Genomic DNA, 18,486 nt, shown 5'->3' on the forward strand with positions numbered 1-18,486 from the left:
GCAACCAGGGTCATAACTACGAAGCTGGCTAAATCCGCCCTCAGAGAGGGAGGAAGAAAAATAGACAAACCTGGGACTAACGTGTCCCGAACAACTTCCATAGAAGCAAATAGTGAGTATCGATCCCAGAGATTTTCAAGTTTCCAGCAGGAAACATAGTATGAAAAAGAAACTAAAATTTATCCTAACTGAATAAATAAAATAACAGGCATCCCAAGGATTAACACCCAAGAAGAACAGAAAGATCTGCAGGACCAGCCTAACGGAAACCCTGTTCTTCCAGCAAAACTGGGAAGGACCTCGATAACAAGACTTAAAGGTGATTACTTTATCCCCTCATGTCTAACGAGGTGAGTCATTCGAAGGAGACTGATGAGTCCCGTAACCGAGGATAGGGTCCCCCAACATCTCAAAAACATGTCTGAGTAAGAGACAAAGGCGAGCCCGTCTGTAACGAAAAGCACAACACTCAGAAACAATTACACCCGCAGGGAACTGCACATGCCCTTCAGTGACCGAGAGACCTGGGACAATCAGGCACGAGCACAATTGCAAATTAACATGGACTTTGTAGACGTGCAAGAGCCAAAAGTATATAAAAGCTAAAAAGTGCCACAACCTCCAGGGGGAACAATCCACCCTCCGAGGAGGGAAACACATAACCTGGGTTATCCGCATGTGTAGTAGTAGGGAGCGGTAGGGAACTCGCCTCCCGGAGGACAGGGCCCCCAGAGGCGGATGGCTCGGCAGTCCCTTGAATCTCAGAGCCCGAGGAACAAGGCGCTCTAGGATGGCCTAAAGGACATAACTGACTGATCTGAGTCAAGGGGGCCAATTCACATTCTTCACAGGACGAAGAATCTGAATCAGAAAGTTGAACAATCTCAACACCAGCATCCTCCATAACTGGATAAAGGATACAAAAAAAATTGACTATATATAAAACAATTTAAACGGCACCCACAATGGCTGGGGCACTCACCACCTCCTATGAACCAGACACCAGCGGACTAGAATTATCCGTTGCCACACAGTTAGGAATGTGAAAATGGGAGACCAGAACGTAGACACGTCTGGTCACAAGGTGAACCGTACAGTACAAAAAAAGCGCGCCCAACCGTAAGGTTGCGTCACTTCGAAAGGCCTTATGTTCCAAAAGCCACAAGCCCAGTTAACACTACACATAAGCAGATTGAATCACATAACAAACATGATTAAACCCCCCCCCTGTTCAATAATCCCCCTCAGGCGAAATTAACCCTTGATTCCAAGATACTAAAAGAGTCTCACTATGACCCTGTATTTCGCAGGACAAATGAGTTACAGTACATTCATGAAGTAGTAAAATAAAACAATCTTACCGGAATCTACACCGTGGAAAAGGAACACGGCCCTTCAAGTGTGGCGGATGGTTGCCTCGCCTCCGCCATGGACTTGAGAGAAGAAAGCAGGCAGCGAAGCGAAGTTTGACAACGCCGATTGCTTGTGGAGTTGTTAAAATGAGTCGGGATGGTTTCGCAGAAAGACTCTTCCTGCATATCAGGACTCTAATATAATGCACAAATCCCCCCCCTGTTCAATAACCCCCATTTCTGAGGGTATTACCCTTGATTCTACACAGATAAAGGAGCCACACTGTGACCCTGTCTTCTTATGTTATCATATGTATAAATGAAACGATCTTACCAGAATCTACGCCATGGAACAGGTGTGACAGGGTAGTAGCATCGCTCCTGACATGGACTTGAGAGCAGAAAAGCAGGCAGCGAAACTCGTCAACGCTGATTGCTTATGGAGCTGATAATCTCGGGATGGTTTCGTAGAAAGACTCTCCCTGCATCTCCTGACTCTAACATTCATCCATGCTCTCACTGAGAGGCTGACCGGATTACTTAAAACTCCAGTCCCAGTTCGAAGAGTACTACCCTCCATAAGAGACTACTCCGAATCTTCTGACACTTCTCTGCCAACCTCCTGTGACGAAAGCAAAAAATGACTGGGGGATGAGGGGAGTGGGGGAGGTATTTAAGCCTTTAGCTGGGGTGTCTTTGCCTCCTACTGGTGGCCAGGTTCTTAATTGCCACAAGTAATGAATAAAGCAGTGGACTCTCCTCCCATTAAGATGGAAATTAGGAATCTTAGGTTCCTCAGGGATCTTCGCTTTGGGAACCTCTATAGTAGACAGACAATACCTCCTTAAGCAGAAAACGCAGATGCTCAATCTTAAATCTGAAGGAAGGCTCCTCAGAAGGAGACTGTTTAGCTGTTGAAGTCTCCGACTCGGAAAGTTCACCCTCTGACACTATAGAGGTTAACTCATCCTCAGACAGTTGAGACATACTGGCTAAATCCAATTGGAAATGAGATATATCCAGCTCAGTAGAACTATGTTTAACCTTTCTCTTGCGTTTCCCAGAGAGAGGTAAGGCTCTCAGGGCCACGGACACAGCAGATTGTAATTTTCATTTTTGAAATTGCGCAGCTCCTAATAGCTTTGCACGCCTTCCTCATAGCAGGGGAGGTCCTTACTTGGGCACCAAGTGATTGGGTGCGTCTAGCTACCGTTCTTTTACGATCCTGCTGCAAGGAACTCTGTCAGTCTTACGGAGAGCATTTTCATAGTTGGACTGAGTCTTTTACACCGGCTGGAGCCCCCTCCAGTAGGAGTAAAAGGCGTGCCGCGGGAAACTGCATGTGAAACGGTTTGAGGGCCTCAGCGTCTTGAGATGTGGACGTCTCAGAGGGGCTAATTATGCTAGAGGGGTTAACAGATTTAGCTCCCTTCTTAGACTTTAGGACGGTACCCAGGTAATTGGAACAAAATTTAATAGGTGGACAAACCAAGGCTTCCTCACAATATAGACATATATATTATTATTATTATATATTATTATTATATTATTAATTAATATAGAAGGCACAGAAACCTCTAAAGTGTTAATCTCATTCCATTTATTGCTGGAGATGTAATCCCACAGTAAGTAAAAAACAAACGGTCTTAATAATAAAGAGGCACATTTATAACCCCAGTGGCTGGGGCACTCACCACCTGCTAGACCAACTATAAAAACGCTCTCCGCAGGACTGACAGAGTTCTTTGCAGCAGGACCATAAAAGAATGGTAGCTACGCACCTGATCACTTGGTGCCCAAGTAAGGACCTCTCCTGCTATGAGGAAAGCGTGCAAAGCTATTAGGAGCTGCGCAATTTCAAAATCGAAAGTGAAACCTGTCTGAGAAAAGTTCCATTGCCGAAAATACCCAGTCTAAATTGAGCCCAAACCCTTCATAACTGTTCCTGTAGGGAACAAAGCAGTACACAAAGTCCCCAGACTGTTCCAAATATAATCTAACTAATGAGATATTAACCCCGGATCCTATAGAGGCTATAAGGTGTCACACCCATAGGAGCTCCTGCAAAATCTTAAATAAAGCAGACTTACCCTCCAGGATCTATGCTGTGGAACAAGCACCGCCTCTCAAGTGTGACAGCTTCACTGCAGCGTTCTGACAGGGACCTGAGTGCATAAAAGCAACCAATGTTACTCGTTAACACTAATTACCCAGGAGTTGTTAGATAGTCTAGATCGTTTTGCAGAAAAACTCTCTCTGCATCTCAAGAATCTAACGTTCAGCAATACTCTCACTGAGAGGTTTAAATGATTACTTCAAACTTGTTCCACTGCAGAATGACTAGGGGATGAGGGAAGTGGGAGGAGTATTAAAGCCTTTGGCTGGGGTGTCTTTGTCTCCTCCTGGTGGCCAGGTGTTGATATTCCCAACAGTAGGGAATGAAGTTGTGGACTCTCCCTGCCTTTGGAAAGAAAAATATAAATTATGCTTACCTGATAATTTTGTTTTCTTCAGATGGAAAGAGTCCACAGCTGCATTCATTACTTTTGGGAAATTAGAACCTGGCCACCAGGAGGAGGCAAAGACACTCCAGCCAAAGGCTTAAATACTCCTCCCACTTCCCTCATCCCCCAGTCATTCTGCCAAGGAACAAGGAAAAGTAGAAGAAATACCAGGGTGAAAGGTGCCAGAAGAATAAAAATACGGACGGGGAGCTGTGGACTCTTTCAATCTGAAGAAAAGAAAATGATCAGGTAAGCATAATTTATGTTTTTCTTCATAAATGGAAAGTCTACAGCTGCATTCATTACTTTTGGGAAAACAATACCCAAGCTATAGAGGACACTGAATGCTAAAAACGGGAGGGCACCAGGCCTGAAAACCACAACCCACAAAAAATCCTGCTTAGTAAGAAGCCAAGAGAAAATTTGAGAAAAAAAAGGAAAAAGGCCCCAGGACACTGATCCCCAGAAACTCCGGAAGCCTAATTAGAGACAGCAAAAAGCAGGCTCACTGAGCCAACACCCCTCCAGCAGCTAATGCGCCCAGCAGTTGGTCCCAAAACACCCCCCCTTACTAGCGAAAAGCAGTAACAGCCACAACCCCCAAAAGGGAGAGGACAAGGAAGAACCACAAGGATTCCCAAAAGGTTACAGCCAAACCCCATTAAGGAAAAACCCTAAGGTCCAGTCAAGCCCACAGAGACCCAAATGGGTCCTGACAAACAAGGGGAGGCAACGCCCAGACCAAACAAGGACCAGGCATCATAGGAGAATAAAATCTCCCGAACATCGTGCAACAGCACTAAAAAAGACAGCTGAAGACGGAGTCCTCAAATCATCAAAACTCAGAATACTGAGCAATCAAAAACAAATACGTGTAGCAATCCCAGAGAAAAACAGCTGAGACAAGGACACGCTGCCATCATGAAGATGACGGAGAAAGAAAAAACTTTCCAGGTAGGAAAAAGAGGCCAAACAAGATATCCGGTTGCGAAACCTCCAAAACAGAGTGCCCCTAGGCAATCCAACACCGCCAGACCTACTCACAGGTCACAAGAAAAAGTACAGAACCTCAAAGAGGCCCACTTACACCTCCAAGACCCGAGGATGAGCAACAGGTTCCAGATCCTACACCCAGCCAGACCAGCCCAAGCGATGGCAGATCTGAAAAGCAGGGGAACAAAAGAAACCCCAATACCAACCCTCTTAAAAGGGCGGAAGAATGGACCCAGCCACTCTAACAGAGCTCGGGTGTCAACCCGAAACACTCCTCATAGACAGTCAAACTCCAGCAAAACCATACAACTACAGTCACAACGTGGAGCCAGCAGTTTCCCAGAGGGAACAGAACCACTCAGAGAGCAGACCGGTTACAGAACAAGATAAAACATCACAAGGTCGTAGAAGACTCTAGAGCCTAACAGGCATCCAAACACCACCACAACTATTAAGATCAAGGGGATACATTGAGGACAAAGTCCTCCGAACAGAGCAACGTCTAGACTCCCATCACCTCAGAGACAAAATCAAAGGACAACACCCAAGGAAAAAGATGCATTACATCCCCAAACCCGGGTAGAACCCCTAAGCGGAGCCCAGAAGCCACTATGCCTAATGTCTCTAAAAGGTGACAACCGTCTCCCGAAGGAAGCAGGTCCCCATAAGGTGACCAAACCCACAAAGAGAAAACAGACAAGTTCAAAAGTTCTCAATGAAGAAGAGAACCACTAAAGGAACAAGCCCCAGAGCCTTGGAAGGCAAAACCGGCGGAAAGGAGGCACAAAGCCCTCCAACCACATGGGAAGGAATGCTCTAGGTCCCGAAATGATCGGAAACAACAGAGAGACGCAGTGGAACGCCACTGACCCAGTCAACCAGTGTGAAAGCTAATAAGGACTGAACCCAATCCTATTTGCCTCATGGACCCGCAAGTCCTCTTCAGATGCTTAGTTGAAAATTTGTAAATAGAAAACAAGAAAACACAAATAATATTGTGAGAACTCAGCGCCTCAACCGGACCAGCCAGGCAGAGCAGGCACCATGTGTCTGAACAAGCCACAAGACAAAAGATCCGAACCTGCAACCAGGGCCATACTGTCAAGTTGCACAGACAGAGGACGAAACATGTCCCTTAAAAACTTCCGCAGAAGTAAACAGCGAGTATCGATCCAAGAGAAAGTTCCCGAAGGAAACATAAAACCATAAAAATAAAATCATCCTAACCGGATAAAATAAAATGGAAGGCAACCCGTAGGTTTACGCCCAAAAATAAACAGAAATACCCACAGGACCAACCCAATGGGAACCCTGTTCTTTCACAACACTGGGAAAGACCTCAACAACAAGACTAGAAGCAGATTACGTCATCCCCTCATGTCTGAGGTGAGCCATTCGAAGTAGAAGACTGAGGAGGAGGATAGGGTCCCCTAACAACTCAAAATGTGACTGAGTAAAACATGAAGGCGTTCCAGTCTGTAACGAAAAGCACAACACTCAGGGACAGCTACCCCGGCAGGGAACTCCGGGACAATAGGTCACGGGACAATAGGGCACGAGCACAATTGCAAATAAACACTTGGACTTGTAGATGAGCAATCGCCAAAAGTATGTGAAAGCAAAAATGTGCTGCAACCTCCAGGGAGAACAAGCCACCCTCTAAGGAGGAATAAACATAAGCTGGGTTATCTGCACGTGTAGTAGTATGAAGCGGTAGGGAACTCGCTTCTCGAAGGGCAGGACCCTCAGGGCGGAAGGGCTCAGCCATCCCTTGATTCCCCGAGCCCGAGGAACAAGGCGCTCTATTGTAGCTTACCGAACAAAACCGACTGACCTGTGTCAATGGGGCCAATTCGCATTCATCACAGGACGAAGGATCTGAATCCGAAAGTCGAACAGTTTCAACATCAGAGTCCTCCATAACTGGATAAGAATACCAAAAAACATAATTTATGTAAGAACTTACCTGATAAATTCATTTCTTTCATATTAGCAAGAGTCCATGAGCTAGTGACGTATGGGATATACATTCCTACCAGGAGAGGCAAAGTTTCCCAAACCTCAAAATGCCTATAAATACACCCCTCACCACACCCACAAATCAGTTTAACGTATAGCCAAGAAGTGGGGTGATAAGAAAAAAAGTGCGAAAGCATAAAAAAATAAGGAATTGGAATAATTGTGCTTTATACAAAAAAATCAAAACCACCACAAAAAAAGGGTGGGCCTCATGGACTCTTGCTAATATGAAAGAAATGAATTTATCAGGTAAGTTCTTACATAAATTATGTTTTCTTTCATGTAATTAGCAAGAGTCCATGAGCTAGTGACGTATGGGATAATGACTACCCAAGATGTGGATCTTCCACGCAAGAGTCACTAGAGAGGGAGGGATAAAATAAAAACAGCCAATTCCGCTGAAAATAATCCACACCCAAAATAAAGTTTAAATCTTATAATGAAAAAAACTGAAATTATAAGCAGAAGAATCAAACTGAAACAGCTGCCTGAAGTACTTTTCTACCAAAAACTGCTCCAGAAGAAGAAAACACATCAAAATGGTAGAATTTAGTAAAAGTATGCAAAGAAGACCAAGTTGCTGCTTTGCAAATCTGATCAACCGAAGCTTCATTCCTAAATGCCCAGGAAGTAGAAACTGACCTAGTAGAATGAGCTGTAATCCTTTGAGGCGGAGTTTTACCCGACTCGACATAAGCATGATGAATTAAAGATTTCAACCAAGATGCCAAAGAAATGGCAGAGGCCTTCTGACCTTTCCTAGAACCGGAAAAGATAACAAATAGACTAGAAGTCTTTCGGAAATTCTTAGTAGCTTCAACATAATATTTCAAAGCTCTAACTACATCCAAAGAATGCAATGATCTCTCCTTAGAATTCTTAGGATTAGGACATAATGAAGGAACCACAATTTCTCTACTAATGTTGTTAGAATTCACAACCTTAGGTAAAAATTTAAAAGAAGTTCGCAACACCGCCTTATCCTGATGAAAAATCAGAAAAGGAGACTCACAAGAAAGAGCAGATAATTCAGAAACTCTTCTAGCAGAAGAGATGGCCAAAAGAAACAAAACTTTCCAAGAAAGTAATTTAATGTCTAATGAATGCATAGATTCAAACGGAGGAGCTTGAAGAGCCCCCAGAACCAAATTCAAACTCCAAGGAGGAGAAATTGACTTAATGACAGGTTTTATACGAACCAAAGCTTGTACAAAACAATGAATATCAGGAAGATTAGCAATCTTTCTATGAAAAAGAACAGAAAGAGCAGAGATTTGTCCTTTCAAGGAACTTGCAGACAAACCTTTATCCAAACCATCCTGAAGAAACTGTAAAATTCTCAGAATTCTAAAAGAATGCCAGGAAAAATGATGAGAAAGACACCAAGAAATGTAAGTCTTCCAGACTCTATAATATATCTTCCTAGATACAGATTTACGAGCCTGTAACATAGTATTAATCACAGAGTCAGAGAAACCTCTTTGACTAAGAATCAAGCGTTCAATCTCCATACCTTTAAATTTAAGGATTTGAGATCCTGATGGAAAAAAGGACCTTGCGACAGAAGGTCTGGTCTTAACGGAAGAGTCCACGGTTGGCAAGAGGCCATCCGGACAAGATCCGCATACCAAAACCTGTGAGGCCATGCTGGAGCCACCAGCAAAACTAGCATTCCTTCAGAATCTTGGAGATTACTCTTGGAAGAAGAACTAGAGGCGGAAAGATATAGGCAGGATGATACTTCCAAGGAAGTGACAATGCATCCACTGCTTCCGCTTGAGGATCCCTGGATCTGGACAGATACCTGGGAAGTTTCTTGTTTAGATGAGAAGCCATCAGATCTATTTCTGGAAGTCCCCACATTTGAACAATCTGAAGAAATACCTCTGGGTGAAGAGACCATTCGCCCGGATGTAACGTTTGGCGACTGAGATAATCCGCTTCCCAATTGTCTATACCTGGGATATGAACCGCAGAAACTAGACAGGAGCTGGATTCCGCCCATACCAGTATTCAAGATACTTCTTTCATAGCCAGAGGACTGTGAGTCCCTCCTTGATGATTGATGTATGCCACAGTTGTGACATTGTCTGTCTGAAAATAAATGAACGATTCTCTCTTTAGAAGAGGCCATGATTGAAGAGCTCTAAAATATTGATTGGTAATCTCACCTCCTGAGATTCCCAAACCCCTTGTGCTGTCAGAGACCCCCAAACAGCTCCCCAACCTTTCAGACTTGCATCTAATGAAATTACAGTCCAGGTCGGAAGAACTAAAGAAGCTCCCTGAACTAAACGATGGTGATCTGTCCACCATGTCAGAGAGTGTCGTACAATCGGTTTTAAAGATATTAACTGAGATATCTTTGTGTAATCCCTGCACCACTGGTTCAGCATACAGAGCTGAAGAGGTCGCATGTGAAAATGAGCAAAGGGGATCGCATCCGATGCAGCAGTCATAAGACCTAGAATTTCCATGCATAAGGCTACCGAAGGGAATGATTGTGATTGAAGGTTTCGACAAGCTGAGATCAATTTTAGACGTCTCTTGTCTGTCAGAGACAGAGTCATGGACACTGAATCTATCTGGAAACCTAAAAAGGTAACCCTTGTTTGAGGAATCAATGAACTTTTCGGTAAATTGATCCTCCAAACATGATCTTGAAGAAACAACACAAGTCGATTCGTATGAGATTCTGCTAAATGTGAAGACTGAGCAAGTACCAAGATATCGTCCAAATAAGGAAATACCACAATACCCTGTTCTCTGATTACAGACAGAAGGGCACCGAGAACCTTTGTAAAAATCCTTGAAGCTGTTGCTAGGCCAAACGGCAGAGCCACAAACTGGTAATGCTTGTCTAGGAAAGAGAATCTCAGAAACTGATAGTGATCTGGATGAATCGGAATATGCAGATATGCATCCTGTAAATCTATTGTGGACATATAATGCCCTTGCTGAACAAAAGGCAGAATAGTCCTTATAGTTACCATTTTGAATGTTGGTATCCTTACATAACGATTCAATATTTTTAGATCCAGAACTGGTCTGAAGGAATTCTCCTTCTTTGGTACAATGAAGAGATTTGAATAAAACCCCAGCCCCTGTTCCAGAACTGGAACTGGCATAATTACTCCAGCCAACTCTAGATCTGAAACACATTTCAGAAATGCTTGAGCCTTCGCTGGATTTACTGGGACACGGGAAAGAAAAAATCTCTTTGCAGGAGGCCTTATCTTGAAGCCAATTCTGTACCCTTCTGAAACAATGTTTTGAATCCAAAGATTGTGAATTGAATTGATCCAAATTTGTTTGAAAAATCGTAATCTGCCCCCTACCAGCTGGGCTGGAATGAGGGCCGCACCTTCATGTGGACTTGGGAGCTGGCTTTGGTTTTCTAAAAGGCTTGGATTTATTCCAGATTGGAGATGGTTTCCAAACTGATACCACTCCTGAGGGCGAAGGATCAGGCTTTTGTTCCTTATTGTGACGAAAGGAACGAAAACGATTATTAGACCTAAATTTACCTTTAGATTTTTTATCCTGTGGTAAAAAAGTTCCTTTCCCTCCAGTAACAGTTGAGATAATAGAATCCAACTGAGAACCAAATAATTTATTACCCTGGAAAGAAAGGGAAAGCAAAGAAGACTTAGAAGACATATCAGCATTCCAAGTTTTAAGCCATAAAGCTCTTCTAGCTAAAATAGCTAGAGACATATACCTGACATCAACTCTAATGATATCAAAGATGGCATCACAAATAAAGTTATTAGCATGTTGAAGAAGATTAACAATGCTATGAGAGTTATGATCTGTTACTTGTTGCGCTAAAGCTTCTAACCAAAAAGTTGAAGCTACAGCAACATCCGCTAAAGATATAGCAGGTCTAAGAAGATTACCTGAACATAAGTAAGCTTTTCTTAGAAAGGATTCAATCTTCCTATCTAAAGGATCCTTAAAGGAAGTACTATCTGCCGTAGGAATAGTAGTACGTTTAGCAAGAGTAGAGACAGCCCCATCAACCTTAGGGATTTTGTCCCAAAATTCTAATCTGTCAGATGGCACAGGATATAATTGCTTAAAACGTTTAGAAGGAGTAAATGAATTACCCAAATTATTCCATTCCCTGGAGATTACTTTAGAAATAGCATCAGGGACAGGAAAAACTTCTGGAATAACTACAGGAGATTTAAAAACCTTATTTAAACGTTTAGATTTAGTATCAAGAGGACCAGAATCCTCTATTTCTAATGCAATTAAGACCTCTTTAAGTAAAGAACGAATAAACTCCATTTTGAATAAATATGAAGATTTATCAGCATCAACCTCTGAGACAGAATCCTCTGAACCAGAGGAACCACTATCAGAATCAGAATGATGATGTTCATTTAAAAATTCATCTAAAAAATTAGAAGTTTTAAAAGACCTTTTACGTTTACTAGAAGGGGGAATAACAGACATAGCCTTCTTAATAGATTTAGAAACAAAATCTCTTATGTTAACAGGAACACTCTGAGTATTAGATGTTGATGGAACCACAACAGGTAATGTAACATTACTAAAGGAAATATTATCTGCATTAACAAGTTTGTCATGACATTCATTACAAACAACAGCTGGAGGAACAGATACCACAAGTTTACAACAGATACACTTAACTTTGGTAGATCCAGCACCAGGCAGCGTTTTTCCAGAAGTATCTTCTGACTCAGTGTCAATCTGGGACATCTTGCAATATGTAATAGAAAAAACAACATATAAAGCAAAATTGATCAAATTCCTTAAATGACAGTTTCAGGAATGGGAAAAAATGCCAGTGAACAAGCTTCTAGCAACCAGAAGCAATAAATAATGAGACTTAAATAATGTGGAGACAAAAGTGACGCCCATATTTTTTAGCGCCAAAAAAGACGCCCACATTATTTGGCGCCTAAATGCTTTTGGCGCCAAAAATGACGCCACATCCGGAACGTCGACACTTTTGGCGCAAAAAAACGTCAAAAATGACGCAACTTCCGGCGACACTTATGACGCCGGAAACAGAAAAAACTTTTTGCGCCAAAAAAGTCCGCGCCAAGAATGACGCAATAAAATGAAGCATTTTCAGCCCCCGCGAGCCTAACAGCCCACAGGAAAAAAAGTGAAATTTTAAGGTAAGAAAAAAATTGATTGATTCATATGCATTATCCCAAATATGAAACTGACTGTCTGAAAAAAGGAACGTTGAACATCCTGAGTCAAGGCAAATAAATGTTTGAATACATATATTTAGAACTTTATATAAAAGTGCCCAACCATAGCTTAGAGTGTCACAGAAAATAAGACTTACTTACCCCAGGACACTCATCTACATGTAGTAGAAAGCCAAACCAGTACTGAAACGAGAATCAGTAGAGGTAATGGTATATATAAGAGTATATCGTCGATCTGAAAAGGGAGGTAAGAGATGAATCTCTACGACCGATAACAGAGAACCTATGAAATAGACCCCGTAGAAGGAGATCATTGAATTCAAATAGGCAATACTCTCCTCACATCCCTCTGACATTCACTGCACGCTGAGAGGAAAACCGGGCTCCAACCTGCTGCGGAGCGCATATCAACGTAGAATCTAGCACAAACTTACTTCACCACCTCCATAGGAGGCAAAGTTTGTAAAACTGATTTGTGGGTGTGGGGAGGGGTGTATTTATAGGCATTTTGAGGTTTGGGAAACTTTGCCCCTCCTGGTAGGAATGTATATCCCATACGTCACTAGCTCATGGACTCTTGCTAATTACATGAAAGAAAGATGAGGTAAAAAATGTAAACGGCCCCTGACACCCACAATGGCTGGGGCACTCACCACCTCCTACAAACCAGACACCAGCGGACCGGAATTTCTCTGTCGCCCCACAGTTAGGAATGCGGAAATGAGAAACCAGACGTAATCACGCCCGATCACAAGGTGAACCGTACAGTGCAAAAAAAGCGTGCCCAAACATTAAGGTTGCATCACTTCCAAAGGCTGTTATGTTCCAAAAGCCATGAGCCCAGATAACACTACACATAAGCAGACTGAATCACATAACCAACATGTTTAAAACCCCCCCCTGTTCAATAATCCCCCTCAGGAGATATTAACCCTTGATTCCAAGATAACAAAGGAGTCCCACTGAGACCCTGTATTTTCATTATGAGTTATGGTACATTCATGGAAAAGTAAAATGAAACGATCTTACTGGAACAGGACATGGCCCTTCAAGTGTGACAGATGGTAGCAGCTCCTCCACCATGGACTTGAGAGAAGAAAGCAGGCAGCGAAACGAAGCTCGACAACACTGATTGCTTGTGGATTTGTTAATATGAGTCAGGATGGTTTCGCAGAAAGACACTCCCTGCATCTCTGGACTCTAACTTTCATCCAGGCCCTCACTGAGAGACTGTAGGATTACTTAAAACTCCAGTCCCATTTCGAAGAGTACTACCCTCCATAAGAGAGTATCTCAAACTTCTGACACTTCTCTGCCAACCTCCTGGGACGAAAGGCAAAGAAGACTGGGGGATGAGGGAAATGGGAGGAGTATTTAAGCCTTTGGCTGGGGTGTCTTTGCCTCCTCCTGGTGGTTAGGTTCTAATTTCCCAAAAGTAATGCAGTATGAAGAAAATAAAGTCAGTAGATGTGGCCCCAGGTCAAACACTTTTGTGATTTGTTAAAACTCAATATAAATATTAAAAGCTATGATGGAGATAATATAAACATCGAAAGCTATGGTGGAGATGGCAGATATAAGTTTCAAAAGGAATACATGAATACACACACACACACACATATTTATATATAAATAAAATCTAAAAAGTCTTGCAAATACTCATTTTAATCGCATAAAAACTTTATTAATATTTGTGACCAATATAGATATAAGTAAATAAAAACATCCAAAGATGAAGAAAAAACAACACTTAGATGGAAGTTAAGAAAAGCAAAGGTCAACTTGTATGCTAATCCTAGAAATTAATTTATAAAACACAAAACAAGTTATTGAAACATTGACAAGTAGCCCAATACACATATAATGAGAGATTATTGATAAAAACAAATGTCACAGTTTATACATTGAGGAACAGATTTTAGATGACAAATGATTCATAGGTGAAGAACAGTGGCAATTTTACTTAAAATGAACCTTTGGTATTTTAAAACTCTGTGTGTCACCTTTGATAAAATTAGAGTGATCAAATAAATCACATGAAAGTTGTGAGCAACTGCAGATTTTGAAGACTGCAAACATGATAGGATTTTCAGCACTATATATTTCACCATAGGTGAGGCTAATCATGTTGAAAGATTTGACAATGCCACCTGTGCTTAAACATAGATGCTTAAATTAAGGTATTTGAAAACTGGTTTTATTATAAACAAGTCAGGTTCACATGCGCCAACAAATTACCCAGAGCAAATAACCTAAATATTTACATTATGAATATTTGAGTACTGAAGTAGAGAAACAACAGCATACATAATGGCATGTTTGAGATCTTCCATTAATTACCATGTACACCAAGCCATATTTCACTTTGAAGTGAGTGTTAGTTGCAAATAAATATACAGCTGCAGAAAGAAGAGTTTTTACTAAGTATATTTTGACAGAATACATTTCTTTGAATTATTGTTTCTTAAAAACAAGTAAGTACAATTCTTAATATACAGAAACAATGTTTAAAGATTAGTTTGCAAGTTGAACAAGTGTTTCTTAAAAAGGAAAACATAGAAATATTTGCAACAGATATGTTAGATTTACAGTTCTAAAAACATAAGTATATACACTGTTTTACTATGAACAATATTAAGTTGTCTTCTCATATAAATTAACAAATCTTGGAATCTTGTAAAATCTGAAAAGAACGATTGAACAAGAAAGTTAACATTTGAAGTTCTCAGTATGTTACTTCTACTATTCAATCAGGGCCATGACAAAACATAAGGAAATATCTGTAATTTAGCATGGGATCCTCACTCCAATAAGATTTTATGTATATGACACATCGCTCTCTTCAGATACCAAAGACCAACAGGTACTTTTGACAAAGCTGATGATATTTCATTGTGCCTGAAAATGAATAATAATAAAACTAGGTAAATAATCAGATCTTTAGTATTAAAGTGAAGGTCAATTTTGATGAATTAATACTAAACAAGGGCACTTTAATTCATCAAAATTGACATTTCACTTCTTTTCTTCAAAAAATTACCTTTTAATCCTGGCAGCCGCTCCAGCGATTACACCGGCCGTCGGAATCCGGCTTCTTCCAATCACGGCTTTCCCCCCGGGGGAATCTTGGCCTGATGCAATGCTGTGATTGGAGGAAGCCGGATTCGTCATTTTGGACCCGCAAAGACGGCTTGCGACAGGCGGAGGAAGTGCTGGAGCGGTTGTCAGGATTAAAAGGTAAGTTTTTGAAGAAAACGTGTGAAATGTCAATTTTGATGAATTAAAGTGCCCTTGTTTTTAATAGGATTATTAAAAAACGGGCACTAATTCATCAAAATTGACCTTCACTTTAAAACAAAAAAAACATATAAAAGCAATAGTTCACCTTACCCAATGCTACCAATGCGATTCAAGACTCTGAAGGAAAAAGGAAGGGCAGGGTAGGATTCTGAGAGTTCAATTCCCAATTCAAATTTTGCAAAAGCAGCAGAGCTTGAAAACAGAAGCTTTAGTCTGCAATAAAAAAAAAAATAAAAAAAAAAAAATCCAGTTAAACAAGTGACAAGATGCTCAGCTAAATATAGATTGTGGCTGTAAGTAAGAAAAAGTACATACTTTGTGATAGGAAAATCAGAGCGTATTTTTAAAAAAAAAAATGCTAGGATTAACCATCACTAAAAATAAACATGACATTCAGTGATCAGTTTATAAATAAGGGTGCTAAACTTACCCTTTCTGTGCCGCTGCCTACTCTCTAAGCTCAGTGGCTCACACAGCACTCTTTTTTTTTCTTTTTCTTCAATTAGGTGATGTTTCCACCTCTAGACCATTAGCTGTTCTAGTCACGTGACAGTGTACTGTATGCTACCATGGCTATTGATTTAGAGGTGGAAAACATAATTTATGCTTACCAGATAAATTCCTTTCCTTCCGGATAGGGAGAGTCCACGGTTTCATTCCTTACTGTTGGGAAATACAACACCTGGCCACCAGGAGGAGGCAAAGACACCCCAGCCAAAGTCTTAAAGGGATAGTAAACACCAAAAATTTTATTGTTTAAAAATAAAGATAATCCCTTTATTTACCATTCCCTAGTTTTGAATAACCAACACCGTTATAGAAATATACTTTTTACCTTTGTAATTACCTTGTATATAAGCTTCTGCTAACTGCCTCCTTATCTCAGATCTTTTGACAGAATTGCATTTCAGGCAATTAGTGCTGACTCTTAAATAACTTCACGTGCATGTGCAAAATGTTATCTATATGAGACACATGAACTAACGCCCTCTAGCTGTGAAAAACTGTCAAATGTATTCAAATTAGGCCTTCAAGGGCTTAGAAATTAGCATATGAGCCTACCTAGTACTAGCCTTCAACTAAGAATAACAAAAGAACAAAGCAACTTTGATGATAAAAGTAAATTAGAAAGTTGTTTTAAATGACATGCCCTATCTGAATCATGAAAGTTTAATTTGGACTTTACTATCCCTTTAAAATATCCCTCCCACATCCTCATTACCCCAGTCATTCTGCCGAGGGAACAAGGAAAAGTAGGAGAAACATTAGGGTATAAATGGTGCCAGAATAATAAAATAAATAACAGGGGACCGCCCATAGACAAGAAAAAACGGCGGGGGCCATGGACTCTCCCTATCCAGAAGGAATTTATCTGGTAAGTATAAATTATGTTATCCTTCCTAAGATAGGGAGAGTCCACGTCTTCATTACTTACTGTTGGGTAAACTACACCCAAGCTCCAGAGGACACTGAATGAATAATGGGAATGAATAACGGGAGGGAACAAAAAGGAAGAGGTGCACCCTATCCTGAGGGCACCTCAGCCTGCAAACTTTTTCCCCCGAAAGCTGCTTCAGCCGAAGAAAAAACATCAAACTTGTAAAATTTTGAAAAAATATGTAAGGAGTACCAGGTAGCCGCCTTACAGATCTGATCCATAGAGGCCTCGTTCTTAAAGGCCCAAGAGGAAGCCACAGCTCTAGTGGAATGAGCCGTTATCCTCTCAGTAGGACGATGTCGATGTCCTGCTATCTCGTAAGCCAAGCGGATGACACTCCTTAACCAAAAAGATAGGGAAGTTGAAGTAGCCTTCTGCCCCTTACGCTTCCTCGAATAGACAACAAAGAGGAAGATTGTCTAAACTCCTTAGTAGCCTGAAGATAGAACTTCAAGGCGCGAACCACATCCAAATTGTGAAGTAAGCGTTCCTTCGATGAAGGAGGATTAGGACACAAGGAAGGATCCACAATCTTCTGATTGATGTTGTGATCTGACACAACCTTAGGAAGAAAACCTAATGTAGTACTTTAAACTGTCTTATCTGCATGAAAAATCAGATAAGGGGGCTCACATTGCAAAGCAGAGATCTCAGAAACTCTGCGCACAGAGGCAATAGCCAATAAAAAAAAGAACCTTCCAAGATAACAATTTAATATCAACGGAATGCAGAGGCTCAAATGGAACCTGTTGCAAAACCCGAATAACAAGATTTAGGCTCCAAGGAGGAGCCCCAGATCTAAACACGGGTCTGATCCTAATCAGAGCCTTAACAAGGACTACACGTCTGGAAGCTCAGCCAGTCTCTTGTGCAATAAAACCGACAGGGCCGAAATCTGTCCCCTCAGGGAACTAGCAGAAAGGACCTTCTCTAGCCCATCCTGGAGAAAAGATAAGATCCGGGCAACCTTAAGTCTGTGCCAGGAAAAACCACGCTCTTCACACCAGAATAAGTAGGTCCTCCACACCTTGTGGTAGATACGCTGAGTAACTGGTTTACGAGCTTGAATAAGAGTATCAATGACACTCTCAAAGAAACCTCTCTTGGCTAAGACTAAGCGTTTAATCTCCACGCAGTCAGCCTAGCCTCAGAGAATCTAGATTTTGATGAACAAATGGATCAGCAGGTCTCTGCGACAAGGTAACTTCCACGGAGATGAGGACATCCCCACTAGATCCGCAAACCATGTCCTTCGCAGCCACAGTGGAGCAATCCCAATTCTTTCCCATTCGATCTTAATAATGTTCGCCATCTTAACCGACACAGGAAAAGTCAAAGTAACTTTCCTGTCTTCGTAAACTCAGTCTAATTTAGGTATCATAGGTTCTTCAGGCAGCGAGGCCTCTGGAACCTCTAAAGTAGACAGCACCTCTTTAAATAAAAAAATGAAAAGGCTCAATTTTAAATCTAAAGGACGGTTCCTCCGCAGCAGGTGGCTTAGCCGCTAAGGACTCCGACCCAGAAAGTTTACCCTCTGAAGCTACAGAGGTTAACTCATCATCGGATAACTGGGACATAATAGCTAAATCCGCTAAATATTTAGATGACTCCGGGTCAGGAGAGCTATGTTTAACCTTTCGTTTGCGTTTGTTAGAGCGAGGTAATGCACTGAGGGCCGCAGACATCGC

General features: G+C 41.4%; 1 protein-coding gene across 1 annotated transcript in view; it reads right to left on the reverse strand.

The window, feature by feature from the left end:
- Positions 1-13,719: 13,719 nt before the first annotated feature.
- KNL1 (kinetochore scaffold 1) overlaps positions 13,720-18,486 on the reverse strand; it is an 817,310-nt gene continuing 812,543 nt past the window's right edge. The window contains 2 exon segments of the mRNA XM_053711756.1: positions 13,720-14,958; positions 15,451-15,573. Coding sequence (XP_053567731.1) covers positions 14,862-14,958; positions 15,451-15,573 — 220 coding nt within the window. The 3' untranslated portion in view covers positions 13,720-14,861.

The sequence above is a fragment of the Bombina bombina genome, chromosome 1, assembly GCF_027579735.1.
Source record: "Bombina bombina isolate aBomBom1 chromosome 1, aBomBom1.pri, whole genome shotgun sequence".
Lineage (NCBI taxonomy): Eukaryota > Metazoa > Chordata > Amphibia > Anura > Bombinatoridae > Bombina > Bombina bombina.